At 31.4% G+C, this 16,505-nt stretch overlaps 1 protein-coding gene across 1 annotated transcript; it reads right to left on the bottom strand.

Annotated features, from left to right (window-relative positions):
* Positions 1 to 2,012: 2,012 nt before the first annotated feature.
* On the bottom strand, positions 2,013 to 3,560 carry LOC129310805 (uncharacterized). Its single transcript, XM_054952718.1, has 3 exons — positions 3,217 to 3,560; positions 2,643 to 2,730; positions 2,013 to 2,174 (listed from the first exon to the last, which is right to left on the bottom strand). Exons 1-3 carry the CDS (start codon positions 3,558 to 3,560, stop codon positions 2,013 to 2,015), a joined length of 594 nt encoding a protein of 197 aa, XP_054808693.1.
* Between the last annotated feature and the right edge of the window lie 12,945 nt (positions 3,561 to 16,505).

Below are 16,505 nucleotides of genomic sequence, written 5' to 3'. Positions count from 1 at the left end.
ATTTTAAGACAAAGTTAATAAAGTTTAATATTTTCCTTGGTTTCGGCAAAATATGCTGAAAGTGATTTATAAATAAAACTAGATAGAGTAACTAAGTTAAAATTATAAGATGAAATGATTAATTTTTTTTATTTATAAGCAAAATTATAAATTTTAAGAACCATTTATCATATTTTTTCTAATTGTTGCTCATAAAGTCAACATTTATTTTCACTAGACAATTTATTTCATTAATTACAGGGATAATTCAACATATACTAAGAAATGAGTACGCTAGTTAAACTAGCATAACCCTTCACCAGTTGAGCTACATGCTTATAGGTCAATAAGTTTTATTAAATAAACTTTACAGTTTTATTTTTATAAAAGAATATAAATTTTTAAATATTTCCTTCACTTAATATTCCATTTGTAAAAAGATATTAGAGAGAGGATTTAATAAAAATGATAATATTATTGGATAAGCATTATTAATGAAATTTTATTTTTGTTAAAATATTTATGTTTTAAAATGTCAAATATATTCAAAAAAATATTTTATAAATTAGGATGGAGGTATAACAAATAGGTCAAATGAGTACCCTTAAAAGAAATTGATGTTTGAACAATTTTTTAAAATATATCTTGTCTCCCATTACTCTATATATATAGAAAAATGGACTGTCAAAATTGGTTTATTTTTTGTATTTGAAAACTACCGCAGTCCACATAATACAAACATCAAGCAAGAAAGTAAAAATAAGTACAACCTAAAGATTGAAATATAGACTTCCACCAAGGTGTCCAATTTCCTGATATAATTTCCAACCAGTTGAAACTAAAGAGATTCAAAAGGAAGTGGATGTCTTTTTTCAGAGTTCAGAATCTTTGTCAGTTTCTCTAAGAACATTTCCATAATCCTGTTTCTTGATAAATACCACAGTGACATAAGAAAATTTAGGAGGACCAAAAAAATCCAAGTCAGTTATCCACTTGAGCACCGCAGGTAACTCCATCAGGATAAATTGCACCCTGCCTTCATTCTGTCCTGCTACATTCTTTCTTTCAACAATAAAAGCAAAATCATGGAAAATAACTATTTTACTTCCCTTGGATTTACCTCTTCCTCGCTGGATAATCTGATTGATGTTAACAAAAAATAAACCAACCCTTTCAAACTATTGCAATTTGAGGAGTGATATTTTTAGAAGTAGACTAATATGTCTTCATAGCTTCCCATTTCTTATCATACTGTGTCTGCCTCTCAGCATCAGCAATTGAGACTTGAATAATAGCCCCAGCATTGTTTATCATCTCTTTAATATGTCGAGGGTGAATTTATTCTGCATTGAATTTTTTCTTATTTCTGCAATCCCAGAGAGCTTGAACTATGAGCAGAATTTCCTTTAATTGATCTAGCCAATTATTATCAATTGCAACTTTGTTAACCCAATCAACAATGAATGATTTGATATTTGAAATTCCTTCAGATCTAATTGTGAGTTTTGATGAAAACCAAACAGCCATAGCCAGATCTCAATGAAGAAAGATGTGATTCAGAGTCTCCTCAGCATTCCTGCAAATGGCACATCGATCTTCATTTTGCAAATGATGTTTCTGCAAAATGTCCGAAGCAGGGATATCTTTATTGATAATTTTCCAAGAGAATAAAAGAACCCTAAATGGTAGTTCAATCTTCCAAAACTCTTTCCAATTGACTCCTTATGCATAAGACAAGATTTGATTGTGTTCAACCATAAGAGAGGACAATCCTTTTTTAACTGAGTAAATTCCATCACTTGTTTTGTTCCAAACAAGAAAATCATTCTGGTCAGAAAAGGAGAAAGGTGTTCTTAATATATCATCCATATCATTGCGGCAATAGAGAGAGGAAATAAGCTGTTGATTGCAAACAGGATGATCCTCGTCAATAAGATCTGCAACAGATAGATTCATATTGCCAAAATTACAGCATAAAGGAAACCATTTCACATGGTTAAACGAAATGCCACTTCCGCTACTAACCTGCCATTTCAGGTTGTCCGCAATGAGGAATGATACCTTGAGCAATCTTTCATGATCCAAGAATAGCTAGCTTTGGCCTTGCAATTTCCTTCGAGAATCCGTTTTTGATACTTGATTTTAAGAGTTCTTGCCAAAAGAGAACTATCATCATACATGATGATTCTCCATGCCTGCTTTGCCAAAAGAGCTTTATTCATTTCATTAAAAGGCCTAAAACTCAGTCAATACTACAGCAAAGTTTTCGCTAGGAGAGAAGGTGCATCCTGTTATTTCTAGAATTTGAAGATCCCCAAAAGAAATTTGCACACATCAAGTCGATCTTTGAAGCCATATATTTGGATAAAAGAAAACAAGACAGTAGATAAACACAAGAAGAGATCACAGACTTGATCAATGTTAATCTAGCTGCTTGAGATGAAAGAGAGGCTTTCCAACCACAAAAGTTTCTTGTTGATCTTTGTTCAAAATATCAGCAAAAATTCTCTGCCTATCTGAGAAGTTATCAATATAAATCCCCAGATATTTTCCAAGGCAATTTCCAAATCTAACATTGAGAATATTAGCTCAAGAAATTTTATCATCATCCAAAGTGTTTGGGCGAAAAATTACTTCAGATTTATTAAAATTGATCTCTTGACCAGCATGGAAGCAGAATTCATCAATTGTTTTAACTGTTCCACAAAATTGGCTGTTTGCTTGAAAAACAGAATAGTATCATCAGCATAACTGAAATGAGTAATAGGATAGGCATTCCTGCAGATCTTGACTCCTTTCCATTTACCTTGAGCTTTCGTATTGGATATGTGGAGAGAAAGAGCATTTGCACACAAGATAAAGTGATAAGGATAGAACTGCTTCGATAGCTTTCCGTTCATTAAAAGTCGATATGACACAGTGGTGACACATTGCATAATCATGGAAATCCAAATTGGTGGAAAGTTCATCTATGAAAGAATTTGCTAAAGAAAATACCAAGAGACTTTATCAAATGCTTTGGAGAAGTCAATTTTAAATGCAGCCCAGCAGCCCTTCGCTTTTTGGTTGAATGAATGTATGCAGCAATTCTGAAGCTATTAGAATATTATCCTATATTCATCTTCCTTGAATAAAAGCACTTTGATGAGGAGAGAATAATCACCAAGATTACATTTGATCCTATTCGCAAGGACTTTGGAAATAATTTTGCACGCTACACTGCAAAGACTGATAAACCTGAAATCTTTGAAAGTTTGAGGGGCTTCACATTTAGGAATAAGATGAATTAGAGTTTTATTCAAACTCTTCAGAAGAAAGCCTCTGTCACGGAAGGTAAAGATCATGTTGTAAACATCCTCCCCAATCCACTCCCAGTAGTGTTTAAAAAACTTTACATGAAAACCATCAAACCTTGGAGCACTATCATCAGGCAGGTCAAAAACTGGTTTTTTAACTTCATCTGAAGTAAAATTTTCCATTAGAAAGTTGATGTAATTTTGCCTCAGTGGTGGAATCACCTGGCCAAAGACATTTTGTCCTACTTTCAAACTATGAATATGAATTCCCCATGTCAGACACATGATCAAAGGGTCATAACACCACACCCTAACAAGCATTAGAAGCTCAAACCATATAATGACTGCCTGGATGGACCATGATAACAGTTTCTTAAATGTCGCTACACCGAATGTTCCATGATATTAGCCCGATCATTTAGATTTTTCATACTTTATCAATTAAAATGAACTTCCACATTATGATCATGCCTTTCACACAAGTAATTACATTTCTCATATTTCAATCATATGTACATAAAATACATCACATTTACCTTTTCAACTTTTCAAAACAATTTCCTTTAATAATAAACTTCATAAATCAAAACCCTTTTCAACGCAAAGTCATGCAAATTTTCAAATCATGCAATTTATTAAAATCACATATATTATACTATACATTTACTTATAAACAATTAAATTAGCTAATTGACGGAATGAATTATTTGGTTATCTCAATCTTTTTATTTCTAGAAAGGGTTATCCGTGGTACTTTTTAACCTGTTAGTTTCCTCTTGCTTAAGTCAACACATGAACCATGTTAATCTACACAATTTATCACTATAAGTCAATACCAATTATCGCATTTAAACTAAGTAAAGCTCGCTTTATCACTTTCAGTTAAGAATCTTAACTCTAATTCACATTCCCCATACTTTTTATAACTTCCATTAACCTTCCTATAAACCACACAAGCATTTTTATCTTTTTAAACTTCACAATTTAGGTTAAATTGAGCCTATAGTTTCAAAACTTAGTCATTACTTTTTAAACTAGTCATAAAACTTTAGTTTACTGCCCAATAGCCTTTTCATAACTATTAAGTTAGAAAACAACCTCTTAAAGCTTCTTAATTTAATTTCTCTATATCCTAAATTTAGAGAAATTAAGGTAAAATAAAAGCATAGGTCACAGCATGTGACACAATAAAAAGAATCTCAATATAGCCCACATGCTCTTCTCTGGATTATCATTCTCTCACTCAATCATATTCATTCAACAGCTCAACAAGACAAAACATCAATTTACCATCCAAATTCCTGGTTATTTACTTAGTCTATTAATTTACCCTTAATTAATAATTAATTTTTGGATTAAAAGTTCATGATAAAAAAATGAACACCATATCAATATGGGGAAAGACACTACTAAAGTCCCAAAAGGAAAGAACATATTTTTACTCGAGTCTATTTACATCACGACGTTCATGTCTTGAATTCGAGTTCTAAATATGCAACTACAATAAATACTTATTGAGAAATGTTTGTTGTCAATGTGGTCCTACCAATTTGGTTCATAAATAATAGGGGTGTATTTTATATAGATAAGATGTATGAGATATTATACTATTATATATCAAGGACATAAGGAAGGAGCATGTGTTAAGACAAAAAAGGCTTACATGTAAAACATTTTTTAAATACTCCCATCGTGCTTTATGTTTCATCATATTTATTTTTTGAGAGAAAATTTTGTTTCACATTGCATGGTCTTTTCATAATTTTCAAAACAACATTTGATAACATTTTAAATATTTTAGCGCCTTAGAATAATTTGCTATTTGTTATTGCATGCAAAAAAAAAATTACTATTTATTATCATAATGATTTTAGAGATAACGAGTGAGGGACATATTCAGTATATCAAAGTTTTATGTGTGTGTGCATTTTCTTCTTTAACTTTCATAATTTTTGCAGAGTAAACCTTAAAAATTAAAAGGGTTAATTGGCATTTGTATCCCTAACTATTCGTGAACACTACAACAGAGTTTTGGTTGCAACAGTTATAAAAGCATTGCTTAATATGGGTATAAGCAACAGTTTTTATATGTTGCCATTGATAGCTATTTTAAGCAGCAAATATTTGGCAACATTTAAAAATTATTTCCTAAAATAGAATGGGCAATAATTTTCAAATGTTACAATAAAATTTTTAAAAAAACAATATAAAAACTGTTGCCTATAATATTTCTAATAACAAAAAATTATTTTCATTTTTTAATAACTTATCTATATTCTTTTATTTGTTTATTTATTTTATTTTTCTTATTTTTAATTTTTCATTATAAAAAATTAAAATTTAATTTAAGTATTATCTATATATATATATATATATATGTTTATAATATTTTTGCATTATAATAATTAAAAGTATTATTGGAATAGTGGTTAAAACCATCTCATCTCTTCAAGTGAATCAAGGTTCTAATCCCAAGTGAGGAAAGAAATATTAAACTTTGGTTATTTAATATTTTTGCAACAATTCTTAAATGTTGCATATACTTATATAGTAAGCAACAAACGAAAAATAGACCATTGCCTATTGTCTTACTATAAGCAATGATTTTATAATTTGTGATCTAAAATATGAAAAAAAATCATTATCTTAGACTATAGGTAATGGGGGTAAGTTTCACGTTCAAAAATCATTACCTCACTATTACAAAATATACATTTTACGTCCCTCAATTTACGTTATTTTTTGTAAAATTGACATAAAAAATAAAGGTGGTGATAATATTATAAATAAGTATTAAATATGTAAGACTATCCATATCTTTTTTTAAAAAAGGGGACATATATTGTAAAAAATAAAATATTTTAAATTATTAATTTTTAAATATTTTTCACGTCCCTTTTTTAAAAAAGGAACATTGTAACTTACCACGTCCCTTTAAAAAAAAAAGGATGTAGATTGTAGAAAATAAAATATTTTAAATTATTAATTTTTGAATATTTTTCAAGTCTCCTTTTTAAAAAAAAGGAACATAGATTGTAAAAAATAAAATATTTTAAATTATTAATTTCTGAACACTTTTCACATCCCTTTTTTTAAAAAAGGGGACGTGGCTTTTTAAAAAAAAGGGACGTGAATTGTAAAAAATAAAATATTTTAAATTATTAATTTTTAGATATTTTTTACATCCCCTTTTTTAAAAAAAGGGATGTGAATTGTAGAAAATAAGATATTTTAAATTATTAATTTTTGAATATTTTTCACTTTCCTTTTTTAAAAAAGCGACGTGAATTTTAGTCAGCTTTTTTATATTAGATCGAGCTTCTTCTTTTTTTCCTTATTTTGTATTTTGAAACCTAACTCCTCTCCCTTTTTCCTTTCAATAGCAGTATGTCTCTTGTAACACCCTCAAATTTACAGACCGATTTTTCGTAAGTTATTAATTCAACAAATCTTTTTTTTTTCATTGAACCCTTATCATGGTAGAAAAATTTCTACCATGATATATCCAAGACAATATACCACAGGTCTTAAAATATCTCAAAAAAGCAATTAGAACCATGAGGGACAGAAATGATCCTCATAGCATGTTATTCAAATCAGATCATAAATCAAGAGGGACAGACATAATTCTCTTGATCATATAAATACTTTTAATAAAAAGGATTAGAGTTTACATGCTTCACAAAGAAGATATGTCCTAAGTTGGCACAAGATACATTGTATAATCTAAAATAAGAGGCAACATAAAAGATGGTGTCTCATACACCACAGTTACACCTCTGGTGCTTTCTCGGTCGGACTCGCTCCTGTAAAAATATTAACCACAGGGAATGAGACTTAAAAGTCCCAGTAACCAAAAATTAATATGTAATGATGCATGCGGATGTAACTAATTATGCGATTGCTAAGTGGGCACACAAAACATTTAACCGAACAATATTTTCAAACAAACCGAACAAGTATTTAATTGCATGACTGCACCTTATATCCTCCTTTCACCATGCTCGGACGCCAAATCACCCGGCCAAAGGTGAGTTGGACCAAGCGACACGCCACTCATTGGGTCCAATGAGGGCTTACCACGTGGTAATAATTAACCGAACAGAAATTCCCATTAACACCATACATTAAAATACCCTGACAAGTCATGCATCATTCAAATATCCAAATAGGAATATATCCGAACAATAATATCTCATCATGATAAATAAAAATAAATTTTTAACCCACTTGACAATAATTTCAAACAAGTATATAACAGTATTTACTTTCAATAATTCATAATTTTTCCAAACAACAAGTCAACATATAACCATTCACAAACACACTCATCACAATATATTAATAATGGTTACCTTGTGTCTTGAATAACAAGTTCCCCTTCACAACTCCTTTTTCACCACTATCTTTGTCAATATAATCTACATAATTATTTCACAATACTATATATTAATTTTACATTAAAATAAATAACTCTAATTTAAAGAGTTAGAAAATCTTAGATCTATAATCCATATTAACACTAATTTAAGATTTTTACCTCATTTAACTTCCCAAATTCTTTTCTAAAATTCTCGTACCCTAATAAACTATTTTTTAAGCCTCAAATCACTTCTAGTATCACAATTTCATCCTTCTATATTCTAAAAATTCGTCCAAAAATAAATTAAAAATTTTAAAATTATCCTGAAGCCTCAAATCACCTTTCTATAACCTCAAAAATACCCATTCATACTTAAATAAATATCTAATAATCAGAGGTTCATCCCTACATCTCAGATTCTACATAAATTCAACCATATAGATCTAGATTTTAACTTAAAAATTCTTAAACATGAGTTTCAACCTCAAGAAAATATCCTATAATATTTATTATATCCCTAAGAGTTTTAACCTATATTTTTACTCCATCATATCATCAGATTAACTATCCTATAGAAAAATCCTAATCAGAATATTTACTCTATCCTACAAAATAATCATATCACTAGAAAGCTAATATTATTTAGAAAATAACTATAAAATTAATTTTGTAATTAAATAAATTTTTAAATGCTAATCTAAACAGGAATGTTAGAACATACTTGAAGAAAAAGAAAATAATCCCCCCTTGCGAGAAAACGCCGAGCAACGTGAGAGGAAGAGAGAAAAATAATATAAAAATGGGATTGTGGTCCCAAAATTATATTAAAAAAAACTATAGGTTTGAATTTAATTATTCAAACTTTTGGGCCAAAAGTTGCAATTTCCTCTAAATTGCATCTTAGCCTCTCATGCTTCCTAATGCACACACCCCCTCCTTTTATACATGAAGGCACCTCTTCTCTTCCCTCATCTAACCAATGTGGGACTTAGAAACAACAACCTTCTTCCCCCCCTTTTTTTTGTTCCTTCTACATTCTCTTTTTTTTTAACACACACATAAAAAAATTATTTATGTATTATATCTTAACTAAATATTGCTTATGTGATTTTAAATTTAAATTTTTAAATTCATAATTAAATACCTAACCATAATATTATTTCTAAATAACCTCAAATAATATAAATTCCTATTATTATCATTTTTTTCCTCAAAACCTAAATTCCACAATTTCTTTATTATATAAAAATCAGGATGTTACAATTCTCCCCTCCTTTTAGAAATTTTGTCCTCAAAATTTAATAGATAAACTTAAAAACTATGTACCTAAGCAAATAAATGTGGATAATCTCGCCTCATACTCTCCTCGGTCTCCCAAGTAGCATCACCTAGGGCTCCACCCTTCCAAATCACCTTCACGAGTCGGATGGTCTTATTACGCAGTTGTTTGTCCTTAAAGTCCTCAATTCGCTCCGGTTCGGATCTAAAGGTCAAATTCTCCCTCAATTCCACTTCTTCAGGTTTAATAACATGGGAGGGATCTGGGTTGTACTTCTTCAGCTGTGATATGTGGAACAATTATGGATACCTGCAATCTGTGGAGGCAATGCAACTCTATATGTAGTAGATCCAATTCGCTCCAAGATCTCATACGGGCCCATAAATCTAGGTGTCAACTTTTTTGCCTTAATGGATCTACCAATGCCTGTCACCGGAGAAACCTTCAAAAATACATGATCTCCTACTTCAAACTCTAACGGTCGTCTCCTTTTATCGGCATAGCTCTTCTGTCGGCTTTAAGCTGTTAGCAATTTTTGCTTAATCATTGCAATCTTCTAGGTGGTCTGCTCTACAATTTCTGGACCAATGATACTCCTTTCACTTAATTCTGTCCAACACAAAGGCGATCTACACTTCCTTCTATACAAGGCCTCATAAGGCACCATCCCAATACTAGAATGATAGTTGTTATTATAAGCAATTTCAGCTAATGGCAAATGATTATCCCAACTACCTGGTAGTTCAATGGCACAAGCTCTCAACATGTCCTCCAAAGTCTGGATCGTCCTCTCTGTTTGTCCATCTGTTTGGGGGTGGTATGCGGTGCTAAAACTTAGTCTGGTACCCATAGCCTTCTGTAGCACACCCCAAAAGTTTAAAGTGAACCTTGGGTCACGATCTGACACGATTCTAGAGGGTATACCATGAAGACTAACTATCTCCTTAATGTATATCTCAGCAAATTTTTCTAATGTAGAGGTAAACTTGATCGCTAAAAAGTGAGCCGATTTAGTGAGTCGATCTACTATCACCCAAATAGCATCCTTACTTGAGGGTGTTCTTGGCAGTCCAGTGATGAAATCCATGGAAATATCATCCCATTTCCACTTTGGAATATCTAACGGTTGTAGTGTTCCAGCTGGCTTCTGATGTTCTATCTTTATCTTCTAACACGTTAAACATCTAGAAACAAATTCGGTTACATCTCTTTTCATTCCTGGCCACTACCAACCTCGCTTCAAATCATGGTACATTTTAGTTATACCAGGATGAATTGTATATTTGCTCCTATGAGCTTCTTCTAAAAGGATATTTCTCAATCTTGGATCATTAGGTACACAAACTCTACCTTTATACCTCATCTCTGTGTCATCAGAGATGGTAAAATTTGGGGCCTTACCTGCCACTATCTCCTTCCTTATATTGCTCAAGTAGTCATCACTCTGCTGTAAGACTCTGAGATCTTCCCAGAATTTGCTCTCAAAGTCTGCTACTTGGAGTGCGGCCATTTGATGTTCAATCACATCTACTGGAACATCATGAAAACTGTTCCACAAATGATATTCATGAACCATCAAATGTGCAGCATGAATAGTCTTCCTACTTAAGGCGTTAGCTACCACGTTAGCCTTACCTGGATGGTAATGTAATTCAAAGTCATAATCCTTCAGAAATTCCATCCATCGTCGCTACCTCATATTAAGCTCTTTTTGATCAAATAAATACTTCAGGCTCTTATAGTCACTGAAGATTTGAAACTTAGATCCATACAAGTAGTGTCTCCATATCTTTAGAGCAAACACAACTACAACTAACTCCAAATCATGAGTAGGGTAATTTTCCTCGTGTGGTCTCAATTGTCTGGAAGAATAGGCAACCACTCGGTCATTTTGCATCAAAACACATCCTAAACCCTTTAAAGAAGCATCAGTGTACAGAGTGTACGGCACCACAGGGTTAGGAATAGTCAACACTGGAGTAGTGGTTAACCTCTTTTTCAATTCTTGAAAGCAGCTTCATATTTATCAGTCCAAATAAATGGGGCATCCTTTTTAGTCAGCTTAGTCAAGGGCATCGCCATTTGCGAAAATTCCTTAATAAAGCAACGATAATAACCTGCTAAACCTAGAAAACTTCGTATCTCCGTCACAGATTTTGGCTGTTCCCACTTCATCACTGCATCAATCTTGCTAGGATCCACCGCAACTCCATTTCTGGACACAACATGGCCCAAAAACTTTACTTCTTGGAGCCAAAATTCATACTTGCTTAATTTGGCATAAAGCTTATTTTCCCTCAAAACTTGCAAGACAATTCTTAAATGCTCACCATGAGCTTCCTCATCCTTTGAATAAATAAGAATGTCATCAATAAACACTACTACAAACTTATCTAAATAGGGTCGAAAGATCCTATTCATGTAATTCATAAATACCGCAGGAGCATTCATAAGTCCAAACGACATCACCATGAATTCATAATGCCCATATCTCGTCCGAAATGCTGTCTTAGGTATATCCTCCGCTCTTACTCTCAATTGGTAGTACCCTGACCTTAAGTCAATCTTTGAGAAAACTGCGGATCCCACAAGCTGATCCAGCAAATCATCGATTCTCAGAAGTGGATATTTGTTCTTGATGGTTACTTTGTTCAATTGTCTATAATCAATGCACAATCGGAGGCTTCCGTCCTTCTTCTTTACAAAAAGGACTGGAGATCCCCAAGGTGAAACACTTGGTCTGATGAAACCCTTCTCAAGTAGCTCTTCAATTTTCTTTTTCAGTTCCGCTAACTCTGAAGGGGACATCCGATAAGGAGCCTTAGAAATTGGCCCTGTACCGGCTACCAATTCAATTGAGAACTCTACCTCGCACTTTGGGGATAAACCGGAGACTTCGTTTGGAAATACATCCGCAAATTCTTTAACAATTGAGATATTCTTCACGCCTTCATCAATCTCAGCTTGGATAGAGAAGAAAATCATATAGGCCTGGCAACCCTTCTTCATATATCTATCAACTTGCGCCGCCGACAAGAAAACATGATCTTGAGTCTCGACTGGGGTCACCGACAAAGAAGATAAAGACACATTCCTCTCTCTACAATCTAAGATAGCACCATTTGCAGCCATCCAATTCATTCCCACAATTACATCCATACCTCTCAGTGGTAGGATAATTAAGTCCATAGTTGTTTTCCTATTTTTAAACTCGACTACTAGGTTAAGACATGCCTTAGCGGTCCTCACAGATTCTCCCGCAGGAGTAGACACATTCATATCAAAAGGTAAAATACACACAGGCAAATCAAGGTTCTTTACACAAGTTTCAGAAATAAAAGAGTGTGTAGCACCCGAATCAAATAGTGCAACAATATCATGATGAAGGATTTTGATGTTACCTCTAATGGCATCTGGGGAGTTCATGGTGTCCTGAGTAAGAGCAAACACACGACCAGAGACAGTAGGATGTTGGGAAGGGTTCTTCATATTTGAGCCCTGGTTGTCCCCACAAAACTTTGCAATGTGACCGGGTTTCCCACAAATGTAACAGACCCAGCACTGTCCGAAATGACGACGCCCGCATTTAGTGCACTGCTGAGAGCTCACTGTACTCGGAGCAGGGGTAGATACTGTTGGGCCCCTCTATAATTTGTAATAACCACTATGATAGCTCCTCTGTCCTTGGCCCTTTTGAAATGGACCCTTCTGCCTTCCCTGGTTTCATGAGCTACTTGAACTTGATAGTTCTTCTTCAATGCCTCTTGTGGTTGGGGATAGGTTGGGGGTCTACTATATGAATACCCCCTCTTCTCTCTCTCAACCTCCCTCTTACTGTGAGCTACTACTTGCAATTTTATGCACATTTCATTATAGTCTCAGATCAATTGCTCCCTCAATTCTGGTCTAGCCTTCTCCAATAAGCGCTTGACCTTCCATTCAGAATCATCCCTATACTACAAGTATATGGAGTATCTAGATAACTCCTGAAACTTAGCAATGAATGTGTCCTCATATAGGTTTCCTTGCTTAAGCATGAAACTCAGCTTCCTTCTCAGACCTTAACTTTGATGGAAAGTAATGCCTGAACAATTTTTTTCCCTTAAACTCTTCTCATGTGAGTGTCGAATCATCCTTAGGTCCCACTGTCTCCCACCAATCTCTTGCTCCCTTCATTAGGAGCACTAATGCTACTTAGTAGTGCCTATACATATAAGCAAGGGTTTTTAGCCATTGCCATAGATAAAATATGTTGTGGTGAAGGAGCATATTATTAACTCCAAAAACTTTTAAGTGATGCAATGTGGTCCTTAAAGTTATAAAAGCGGTGCAATTCTTCCCATGCTGTTAAGAGCAAGTAACACCATTAAGTGTAATTAAAAAAAAAGATATTTTTTCTCTTTAAGTTTTTGTAAGGGTATTTTTTGCCCTTATAGCAATTTTTGCAATTTTTTTTAGTTTTTAAGATTCTTATCACCAACATACTCAAAAGGAGGGGTGGAGAGAGGGGGGACCCGGCAGGGGTCATGGCCCGAAAACTTTTTAATTTTTTTTGGATAAAATATAAAGGTTATATATTTTCGACTCTCTTAAGTTAGCACATCATGAAAGTTATGAAATACTATATAAAATTCTCATTTCAATTCTATATGTAGTCTTTTATGTATATATAGAGCAACTATTTCAATAGCTTAAAGATGTGGTTGTCATATAATCTATTTATTTTTAACAAGATAATGCTATACATTTTTTTAAAGTATTGATGTCATTTTTATTTTGCTTTTATTTTATATTTGATTAAAAAAATTATGAGAACTATTATTAACAAACTTTGTTAAGTACTATAACAAAAATCTCAAGATAGCATTGAATGCTATGTACTTGATATTTATCATAAGTTATTTATTTAAAAGTATTGATGTGCTTGATATATTGAAAGAAATTTATGGTATAAATAATTTTTACTCTCATATAATTTGATAAGTTGAGTTTTATTATTGTGTTGATATATTTATTTACTACGATTATCAATTAAAAGAATTAAATAGTAAATTTAATAAATAAATGATAGAGCTTACTACATTGAACAGAATTTTAAATTCTAATGATACATTTAAATTATTTAATGCTCATAAGCATGATAAAATTTTTACCCATTTGATAATAATCTATGTCAAAAGGAAAATTTTTAAAACATTTATCATAAATATAATAACTAATTATTTTTATATCATGAAAATTGATGAGCAAAACGTAATATAATATACATACATATATATATATATATATATATATTGTTATATATGTGTACAATTCAATATAGATATACTCCATCCATTTAAAAATAAAAGGCATGTTTTAACAAATTAAATGTTAAAAAATAAGGTATTTTTAATCTTTTGAGGTATAATCATTGTCTTTTTTAAAAGTGCCCTTACTAATGGTAACTTTATATTTATTATAGGATGTTTAATAGGATAAAATATGAAAAGATATAATTAGTTTGAAAGTAAATAACCACTTTATTAAAAGGTAAAATTTGATTAAAAATACCTTATATTTTATAATGGAGGGAGTATATGTTAGAATATTTATCTTATGTTGATAATATATAATATATATATATTTAAATTTTTTAATTATTATATACTTTATCATCTCAACTTTTCTAAATAAAAATTTTTGGTTTTGACCCTGCTCTCAAAGTCTAGGCTCTCGAAAAATAGTTGAAAGGCAAAAACGTTCATTTTCTTCTTGCACTTAATGACATCACTCTTTATAATAGCAGGGGGTACCTACTTTGCTCATTTTCTTCTTCACGTTGTGTATATTGTGGTTTCCTGAGGAACCACAATGGGTAATGGATAGGAGGGTCTTCCAAAACCTAGGGCCATTTCATAATGAGCTTCTCTCTCTCTCTCTCTCTCTCTCTCTCTCTCTCTCTCTCTCTCTCTCTCACGCTACACACACTCTCTTAATATAAGTTACTTTTATCTAATTCGAACAAGGAAAATTAATTACCTTATTAAACTGGTCTTAAAATTGAATAAGTTTAACAGTAATTAATATTATCAATTTGAAAATCAAACATTCTTTCTATCCTAATTAAGGAAGGGCATTTTGAGGAAAAAAAAATACTCTAAATATTCATGCAAAGTGACTTATATTAAAAACTATAAGAAAATTTTAGAAGATACCCCAAAATAGAAAGCAGAGGGAGATTTCCATCCCACACTTGAGTTCCAATGAATAAAGTTCATTGGGCTTTGCCCGTTTTCTTTTTTAAAAAACGCGCGCGCTCTCGTTTTCTTTTCTTTTCTTTTCTTTTAAAACGCGCGAGCGGGGGGTGCAGGTGCAGGAGATCGATTTCAGTACTTATCACATGATAAATGCTCTGAATTATTCAAATTAAAAAGGTTCAGATTTAATATTCTATTTTATATTTAATAAAATAAAAATTCTAAATTTTAATAAATCTATTCTATTATCAATATAAACAATATAAATTTAATTTAGATGATAAATTTAATATTAAGTATTTTATAAATTAACTATTCAGATATATTCTGTATAATTTAAATTTAAAATTTTTAAATTATAATTTTTTTTGAAAATTCATTTTGAACATATCTTTATTTTTATTTTTTTAATATTATATTTACTAAATTTTTTTTAAATTTTTAAAAATAATTTAATTTTAAATTTTAAAATTTCAGAATATGTTTGGATCGTTAATTTATAAAAATTATAAAAATATTAATATTAAATTTATCATTCAGATTAATATATATTATTCAAATTAATGATAAAGTAGATTTATTAAATTTAAAATTTTTATTTTATCAAATTTAAAATAAAATAATAAAAATTTGAACTGTTTAAATTAAAATTTTAAATGGTTAAGATTGCTAATCATGTGATGAACACCGAAGCTGATCTCAGGGGTGCAGTGATGTTTTTAATAGTGATTGATGCTGTTAATGACATTTTAATACTTGTAGTGTCAATTATTTTATGAATTAAAAAAAGGCCTTGAGAGTGGACTTTTCTCGTTAAACAAAGTCTTGCTTGCCGCCTTACCTTTCCCATAATCTCTCATCGGATTCTGCAAATTTCGCTTCAATGCCGTCGAACTTTCTGAGTTTTATCTGAGTCTTTTCTCTGAGTCCTTACCACCACTTTCGAGCTTTCTCTGAGTCGTTTTATCAAGAAAAGTTTAAAATATATATATATATATATATATAATACGTTTGTTTGTTGTGATTTCTGTCTCCTTTTGCTGCCGTATCTTTCCTTTCTTTCAATTTCTTTTCATCAGCAGTTTATTTTTCTCCAAAAAAAAATAATAAAATCCTTCTGATTGTTGTGATTTCTTGTGCGGTCGTAACATTTCTTTCAAATTTCTGTTGATCATAGGTTTACTTTCTTCAAAAAAAAAATTCCTTTCGCTTCTTGTGATTTTTGTGACTCTGAACCAAAACAATTCTTTTAATTTTCTTTTAATCATCAGCTTATTTTCTTAAAAAAAGAAAATCCTTTTGTTTCTGGTGATTCTTGTGCCACCGCAACTTTTTTTTTCAAATTTCTT

The sequence above is a fragment of the Prosopis cineraria genome, unplaced genomic scaffold (assembly GCF_029017545.1).
Source record: "Prosopis cineraria cultivar Desert tree isolate PC_DT_omini unplaced genomic scaffold, ASM2901754v1 PC5, whole genome shotgun sequence".
Lineage (NCBI taxonomy): Eukaryota > Viridiplantae > Streptophyta > Magnoliopsida > Fabales > Fabaceae > Prosopis > Prosopis cineraria.
Note: the sequence above shows the minus strand (reverse complement) of the source record. Positions and strands in the feature narration are given on the sequence as shown.

What these genes read in the sequence shown, in the direction of transcription:
- LOC129310805 (XM_054952718.1), bottom strand. Translation starts at nt 3,560, where the DNA reads ATGTGTCTGACATGGGGAATTCATATTCATAGTTTGAAAGTAGGACAA. An exon ending in CAAACTTTCAAAGATTTCAG is followed by an intron (nt 2,731 to 3,216) that starts GTTTATCAGTCT and finishes TACTCATTTCAG; the next exon opens with TTATGCTGATGATACTATTC. An exon ending in TGAATTCTGCTTCCATGCTG is followed by an intron (nt 2,175 to 2,642) that starts GTCAAGAGATCA and finishes TTGGCAAAGCAG; the next exon opens with GCATGGAGAATCATCATGTA.